We start from the raw sequence: 8,201 nt of genomic DNA, 5'->3' as shown, positions 1-8,201 counted from the left end.
ACACAATGTTAGAAAGATCAGATCAGATCTTGGCTGCTGCTGCCTGTGATCTCCAGATGCGCATCTGTGAATAAAAGGTAATTATTAATTAAGTGCACTTTGGTATTTTGTGGTGTTTTGTGACTGAATATTCTTTCCATCATCTGAAACCCGATGAGGAAGTGGCAGACTTCCGACATTGCGTAATTGTGATTTCTGGCTAGAAGGAATGCAGTGATTCGGGGCCGTGGGAATTTAACCAGTGTAGCTGTTCAGTTTAACAGATTGAGTTGGGTTGATCATAGTTTGGATTATCAGGAGTAGAACTAGATAAGTATTACTTCTTTCTACTCTGCAAGCATGTAATGATCATTTATCATCATGAGACATTTTTTTTCTCTTTTTTTTGTTTTTTTTTCTGGTTGTTTTGAGGTATATATTGATCATGATTTCTTTTCCCTTATCTGTTTTATTATATGCTTGGAATAAATAAATAAACAAATACTTTTCCTGTTAGAATTGTCTGTCTTTAGGAAGTAACCACAGGCATCCTTTCCCAGAGCTCTCGAGTGATACTCCTCATCTTTGGATGAGCCGAGGTTTGCTTGCTTAATCTATTGCAACACTGTTGTAGCTGACATTTGATCCAGTGTCCATATTGTCCGTCTGACCACAGGTAAGGTGGTCCATGGGGAAACAACTACAGCCCATGCAGTGCTGAATGGTATGCAGTACTACCATCAGGATTGGGCCCATGCTGCTGCCCACGTTACTGTGCCTCCTCTCCGCCTGGACCCCAATACTCCAAATTACCTAATGAGCCTGTTGGGGAAGTAAGAAATAGCCTATAAAATCTCACATTAAATGCAATATAATGGGAATGTACACAGCTGTAAAGACTAAATGTGACCATCTGTTTGACTGTGTTGCGCCTGCAGTGACACTCTGAATGTTGTGGGATCCGACCACCGCCCATTCACCATCAAACAAAAAGCAATGGGCAAGGATGATTTCACAAAGATCCCCCATGGGCTTCCGGGTATCCAGGATCGCATGAGTGTCATCTGGGAGAAAGGAGTGGTATGTGTAGCTCTTTTACTCCTGTCTGTCTGCCAGAGAACTCCCACAAATAGGACATCAGTTTTGGTTTGTTTGTTATTGATTTGAATGTAAAAAAAAAAAAAGAGAGAGACATCTGCTCTTGCTTTTGGGGCATCAGCTGCCTCAGTCAAACTTTGTGTAGAAATGTATCCCAGAGACTCCCAGTATATTTATATGCTTGTTATAATTCACAGATTGGAGGGAAGATGGATGAGAATCGCTTTGTAGCAGTCACAAGCTCAAATGCAGCCAAGATCTACAACCTCTACCCCAGGAAAGGCAGGATCATCCCTGGAGCAGATGCTGATGTGGTGGTCTGGGACCCCGAGGGATCCAAGTATGAAACTTGATCTGCCCCTTCATCGACCAAGCGCGTCTCATTGCAGCTTTCATCACATATCTCACAGGCTGATTAGGTTTTTATGTAGCTGAACTGGGTGATCTCTCTCTTTAATCTCTCTCTGCAGGACCATCTCTGTGGATAACCAGGTCCAGGGTGGAGATATAAACTTGTATGAAGGCCTCCGTTGCCATGGAGTCCCCCTGGTCACCATTAGCCGTGGGCGTCTGGTCTATGAAAACGACATGTTCACGTGTGCCGAGGGCTCTGGAAAGTTCTTCCCAATGAGAACATTCCCAGATTACCTCTACAAGAAGATGGTTCAGAGGGAGAAGGTACAGAATCAGTCTGACAGGGGGCTTAAAATCCACATTAAGTATTGGCATACAGCTGCTTACTATTAGTTACAGTAATACCAACTTTGTGATAACAGCTGCCATCCATAAAATATTATATACAGTAAATGATACTTTCAATTTGTGACAGCTGTTCTTATATAGTTTTCCTCTGCACTTAATACTGAATTGTATACAGGTTTGCTATAGACAAGAAACACTACACTTTATCACAGTACTTTAACACATACTGCTACAGTGCCTGCTATTATTGCTACAGGTACTAATACTATTACTACTACCACTGTTGTGGTAGTTCTAGTACTACTACTATTACTGTTACCAGTGATACTGTTATTACTATTATCGCTTTCATTACTAATAAATCTACTGCCGCTACTACTACTTTTACTGCAATTACTACTACCCGTACTCCTAGATTAGTAGCTTACTACCACTAATAGAGATACTTCTGTACTGTAGCACTAACCACTATTAGTACTACTAATCCTGCTACTACACATTAGGATTGAGGCTTCAAGGTCAAAAGGAACCAATTATTATCCTTGTTTTTATTATCTAGTAGCTTGGTAAGTAATTGTTTTTCTAAACCCAATATCTCATCTTTTATTATGGTAATATTAGGATGGTATGATAAAATCAGGAGGATACACCATTAAAGTTTTATTTAAGTTTCTTTTCCATTTTAAATTGACCTCTGCCTTTGTAATGGACTGTCACCACTTCTGAAAGCATCACTGAACTGGTGCGAATTGGTCAGTAGGATATGCAGTGTTGATACTGAAACAATTAAAATCTAGATGTCACTTTTGTCCTCTCAGTGCGGCTATATATACGCGGCTATATATACAGTATAGCTATGGTAATCTAATGTTACTGACATACTTTTGTACTACCCTGCTGTTAATAATATGAAAAACTGCCATTCACTACTACAGCTAGCTCACAGCATGTTTCTTCCAAGACATAGTTTTTAGGGACATTTACCACTACAGGTTTTTAGTTTTGACATGTTCAGTGATCTTATGGTACATGTGTGTATGTGTGATGCCATGTTGGCCCACCAGTGCCAGGCAGTGAAAGCCGTGGAGCGGGAGCCCTACACAGGTGACGTTGTTGCGGTGGTCAATTCAGGAAAGAGGGACTTTGGGTCTTCGGATCTGGACACTCCGACACGCCCCAGCACCAGGCACGGAGGCATGAGGGACCTCCATGAGTCCAGCTTCAGCCTGTCTGGTGAGAAACAACAGATTCAAACAAGAATCAGAAATATGAAGAAATGCCTGTTTACTTCTGTTCCGGACATTAAAAAAATCCAAAGACTGGCCTGGTGAGAGTACTATAGTTAAAGTAACTACATTAGTTGTGCAGGATGAGAGAATGAAACAAATTGCTTTGCCATACCGAAATATAGAAAGTTTACACCATCCTCCGTTTAAGTTATATTCTTTACATTTACACATTTAATTAGAGAAGGTAGAAAGCTGTGATAATAATCTTTTTTTTGGCATCAAATCCACAATACTTTGGCAGCAGGGGATTCATTTTTGCCTCAGAAGATAGCAGAGTTTTCTCTGTTTCAGTATAACCATTATTTGGACAGCAGAATATCAGATTTTGTGTCAAGAAGCTATTTTACTATACACACAATTCCTTGTCAATAATGATAAATGGTTTGAATAGAGTTTTAAACTGAATGAGAAGGATTTCTTGGACCATTTGAAGTATACGGCATTGCTTAAATCCAATTGGAGTCGTTTAAAATAAGTTGTTAGAGAACCCTTTACAATACCATAAGAAAATATTGATGATTGAGCTGCACATGAATAATACAAGGAAATGTTGGTTCCTGGCATTTCACCACTGAACCTATGTGATCCTGACTCTGTTGTTCCAGGTGCTCAATTTGACGATAACATTCCAAAGAGATCCTCAGCCAGGATCCTTGCTCCCCCTGGAGGGAGATCCAGTGGGATCTGGTAACCAGTCTGGTGGCCGTCACATGAAGAGTGATACCTGAGGGAAACATATGGCCAAGGAAGATGGTTGGGTTTTCTCTCTGGAAGCTTAGAATATGCGTGGGGTAATTGAGTCTTATTTTGATTTTGAACACAGCACGGACAATTAGGATTGCAAAATTGTATGCAAAATTATTGGGATAGAGGTCAAGGAAAACCTTTTTTAAGCCATTACAACTTCAAGATTACAGTCAAATGTTACCCAAACATAAGCAGCATATAAAAAATGAGTTGCCAATGAATTACTTTGGCTATTGGATCACATTAGGAGAAACATCTTACTAATAGTTGTAGGAATATGAAGGTGAGTCATGGTTTTTATGATGTGACTGTGTTACCTCACTGTAAAAAACGATTTTGCACTTGTATCATGTACTATTTAAATGCCTTTTTACATGATTTTGTCACAAATGTTTTTTTACTGCGAGCCATGGTGAATAAAATGTAGTAAATTACTGCAAGGGTGTCCACATGACATTGACAAAATGTTGCAAATGACTAACTTAACAACAAAATAAGATAATGTAAGCTAACCTTTTAAATGTGTTTATTTATTTTTTTTATATTGCATTTTCTGTGCTACTGCTTTAGAGTTACTTCCTAAAGAAGAACGAGGTCTTTTTTTCCATAGTCCATCAGTCAGTTTAGCATTTCAGATCATGTTTACAGCCTTATCACAGAAAAGAACCTGTGCTGTGTGTATTGTGGCCTAGTAAGACCTACGGTAGGAAGCGCTAATATTGATCATGTTGCTCTGCATTCTTTGTGATCATGTTTGTTTTCCCTCAGAGAGCAACAAGTCCCAGCCAAACTGCCTTTTTCTGACCTTACCACACTGACACTCCTTCCCACACTGCTGCTACAGATCCTGACCTGTGACATGTCGATTGCTGTTATTCTTTTAGAGCCGCTGCATTTTACAGCTCTGATATGTTCTGGTCTGAAACGGCAGGGTTTAAAATGTTCCTCTGATGAATGCTTCCAATGTAGCATACCACTGTGAGGCATAGAAGAAGTTAAGCATTCACGTTGGTGAATGGTTGGTTAGTCAGTGAATGCATACCTGGAACTGGAAGGCATGCTTGTTTAACAACTACTGAAAAGCACTGGTACTTTCTCAAGTTCTCAACTATTGTATTTTTATTGTTTGTTTTCTGTTATAGAATTTTTCTTGTGAATAATTGACCTGGTTTTGCTGTATTTAAAAAAAAAATCAAACCTGCAGTGAAAGCAGGGATGCATACAAGATTCTGATCATGTTCATTAGACCCTGTTATGTTCAGAAGATCATCTACATCAGTTTGTTTTCACTTCTGATCTAAACTGCACATGCTCCAGTGAATCTTGTTGTTCCTTCCCCCTCCCAGATCTACACTGGTGCTGAACAATGTGTTGTCACATTGAATTCCTTCTCTTTATATTTTTCTTTATCACATGACTTGAGTGCAAATAAACCACAATGAAATCCCCAGTTGTTTTCTGTATCTGGTATTTTTGCTTTACTTGATCACGTCCAGTGTATTTATTTATATTTTTGCCACATTACAGATCTTCAGAACATTCACAGATAAATAGTGTGCCATTTACTCCATGACATTATTTGACACAGATAGCTACTACTTGTGGTTTCTGGACTTTTGGCTTGAGACGCCTTACAAAATAGTCTGTTTAGGATCTCTTGTCAGCTAATCAAGAAATCAGATGAATAGATAATGAAAATAGCCATTATGTGGCCATGAATGCTATTTTACTACTCTAACATAAGAAAAGGATCAGAGTACTGGATTTGTCAGCACCATTTTAGCAGATAATTAACGCCTTTTTGTACAGCCTGACTTCACCAAAACCTTTGTCACCAGCGGGTCTAACATCCAACCAGACACATTGTGTGTCTTTTTGCTAGAACAGGCCAAAGTCCTATTTATAATGAGGCTTTAACAGCATGGAGTCGGGCGCATGCGCGGTAGGATCTGGATTGTTGCAGCCCAGACAGGGCGGCCCGTTACCAAGCGCTGCACCGCGCAGGGTCCGACGACGACAGCAACGAGCACTGACATAGGGAATACTACCAGCGTGATAACAACACAGACACCTTTTTGAGGGTGTAAACGTGTTTGCACAGGAGCTGTTTTATTCCCATGCACTGAGGATATTTCCCGTGCACTGTCAAGTCCTGAGGCATTCAGGGAGGCCTGTAGAGGGGGCCGCTAGGAGAGCACAACCAGCGTTGCGGGGTTTTAACCGAAAGACACCCAGCAAACGGACGCACATATTGTTCTCAGCTCAGCCTTGAAATGTCAGACCCCCGCCCATTTGCTCTCGCTCGACTTCGGCGTTTTGCAACCCAGAAATTTGCTGCAGTCATTACCGGAGCTCCCTCAAAGGCCCGGCAGATTTGAGGAGAATAGACTTGTCTTCCCTTTCGTTCGACCACAATGATCCGTATTTATTAGAAATTACACCCACTGCAAGGTCTGCGCCTGGTGATGTAGCTGAACCGGCGTGGTTTTGTCTTATAAACGGGTTTCTGGTCGGTCATATGATTGTAGGTTATAATCATGTAATTGTAGGGTCGCCAAGCCCCACTGGAGAATGCTCGTGTATTGCGCGCTGCTAAGGTGTATTATTACTGTTCAATCCTCGGAAATCACTGTCGTGCAGATTTCACTTAGGTTAAGCGCGATTTACTTATTACTGTGAAAACTGAGGGATATCTTCTCTCTGGCTGTCAGCTGCAGACGCACAGCGGCGTGTGACCGTACAACCAGATTTTAATGTCTCTAGCTTGCGTGTGTTAATGTGCATTCTTACTGCAGGGAATGTCGAGGTGCTACGAGCCCATTCTGACATGGCACCGCTGGAAGGTTTTAGCTAGCCAGCAAAGTGAGCAGAGGAAAGGCTGGCGCCGCCAGATGTGGGAGGCTGCTCAGCCACATAAGGATTTTCCTTCCTCTAGGGAGGGTTATGCTCATGTGTTGATTAAAATTGAAACGTAAACTGCTTCTCAGGCACTGTTTACAGTCAAAAATCAAGTGTATTCATTAAGGTTATTTCCCATATGCCCAATGCTGCTGGTTTCTGTGAGCTTCCCACAACTGCAACATTATCTGACCTAGGCCGAGCTCTGATCTGAAAAGAGATATAACAACTAACCCCGCTAAACCTTAGTTTATCAAACTAGAATTATCACATCACAGTTTTATGCCTCTGCCAACCAGTCAAATTCAAGGGAATGGACAGACATGAGGTCACTGACCTTGACCTTTGACCACCAAAATCGCAGTTCATTCTTGAGTCCAAGTGGCCACTGGTGCCAGATTTTAAGAAATTCTCTCAAGGCGTTCCTGAGATATTGTGTTCACAAAAGTGAGCTTGACAGATGGACGCAGACAACCTGAAAATACTGTATAATGACTCCGGCCTTGGCTATCGCAGCTGTGGAGGCATAAAAATGTTAGAAACTTCAATAAAGGAAATGTAAAATGAGATACCCCTATGGCACCAGCAGCATATTTTCAGATATTTGTGACAGTTTATATCGATTATATAGGGTCAAATACTTACATACAGTAGTATCCTATACAAGAAATACTGGACAATTAGATCAAGAATTAGATTCAGTGAAATTAATTCAATAAAGAAATCTAGGGAAAATATATCAACTATTTTGGTAAATGATTAATCATTTAAAGGTATTTGTTTATGAAAAAATATCACATTTCCTTGCTGAAGTTTTCAAATTGCTGTTATTCTTTGTCTTGTGAAAGGTAATAAGTTAAAACGTTTGTAGTAAGTTGAAGTTTTGACAGAAATTTCCTGAACTCTATTTCTTTTGTTTGTTTGATTTAGGTAGGGGATGGCAGTGAACGTGTACGCCACATCTGTGTCCATTGACAACCTCAGCCGACATGATATGCTGGCGTGGGTCAACGATTCCTTGCATCTCACCTACACCAAGATTGAACAGCTGTGTTCAGGTAAGGCTAAAGTTTCAGTTAGATACTGTTCAAAAGAACTGTTCAGAACAAGACAACAAAAACAAACAGCTGTATCTTTGTGTTTTCCAGGAGCGGCATACTGCCAGTTCATGGACATGTTGTTTCCAGGTTGTATTCTTCTGAAGAAGGTCAAATTTCAAGCCAAGCTGGAGCATGAATTTATACACAACTTCAAAGTTCTTCAGGCAGCTTTTAAACGGATGAGTGTTGACAAAGTCGGTACCCTTCTATTAACTCATCAGTACTTTTGATAATACTTCCTAGCATTATCACACAGAGCTATTCAAGCATCCTGTTTCCATTCTCCAGATAATTCCTGTAGAAAAGCTGGTAAAAGGGAAGTTCCAGGACAACTTTGAATTTGTGCAGTGGTTCAAGAAGTTCTTCGACGCCAACTACGATGGGAAAG

At 40.6% G+C, this 8,201-nt stretch overlaps 2 protein-coding genes and 1 long non-coding RNA gene across 4 annotated transcripts in view; 2 read left to right on the top strand and 1 right to left on the bottom strand.

The window, feature by feature from the left end:
* Nucleotides 1-5,265, top strand: part of LOC109964556 (dihydropyrimidinase-related protein 5-like) — a 13,423-nt gene extending 8,158 nt beyond the window's left edge. For both annotated transcript variants that reach the window (XM_020607935.1, XM_020607933.1), the window contains exons 8-13: nucleotides 656-812; nucleotides 918-1,059; nucleotides 1,275-1,417; nucleotides 1,548-1,755; nucleotides 2,844-3,012; nucleotides 3,674-5,265. In XM_020607935.1, the coding sequence (XP_020463591.1) occupies nucleotides 656-812; nucleotides 918-1,059; nucleotides 1,275-1,417; nucleotides 1,548-1,755; nucleotides 2,844-3,012; nucleotides 3,674-3,759 (905 nt within the window). In that variant the 3' untranslated portion in view covers nucleotides 3,760-5,265. The remainder of the gene's footprint in view (nucleotides 1-655; nucleotides 813-917; nucleotides 1,060-1,274; nucleotides 1,418-1,547; nucleotides 1,756-2,843; nucleotides 3,013-3,673) is intronic.
* The window catches only part of LOC109964559 (uncharacterized), a 12,405-nt gene continuing 7,128 nt past the window's right edge, over nucleotides 2,925-8,201 (bottom strand). Inside the window, exon 3 of the long non-coding RNA XR_002275524.1 lies at nucleotides 2,925-3,009. This is a non-coding gene — a long non-coding RNA (uncharacterized LOC109964559). The remainder of the gene's footprint in view (nucleotides 3,010-8,201) is intronic.
* The window catches only part of LOC109964557 (microtubule-associated protein RP/EB family member 3-like), a 9,692-nt gene continuing 9,131 nt past the window's right edge, over nucleotides 7,641-8,201 (top strand). The window contains 4 exon segments of the mRNA XM_020607936.1: nucleotides 7,641-7,771; nucleotides 7,862-8,007; nucleotides 8,102-8,199; nucleotide 8,201. The exon segment at nucleotide 8,201 is cut by the window's right edge and continues 91 nt beyond it. Coding sequence (XP_020463592.1) covers nucleotides 7,651-7,771; nucleotides 7,862-8,007; nucleotides 8,102-8,199; nucleotide 8,201 — 366 coding nt within the window. The 5' untranslated portion in view covers nucleotides 7,641-7,650.

Source organism: Monopterus albus, unplaced genomic scaffold (assembly GCF_001952655.1).
Source record: "Monopterus albus unplaced genomic scaffold, M_albus_1.0 scaffold90.1, whole genome shotgun sequence".
Lineage (NCBI taxonomy): Eukaryota > Metazoa > Chordata > Actinopteri > Synbranchiformes > Synbranchidae > Monopterus > Monopterus albus.
This window is presented reverse-complemented; position numbering and strand designations above follow the sequence as displayed.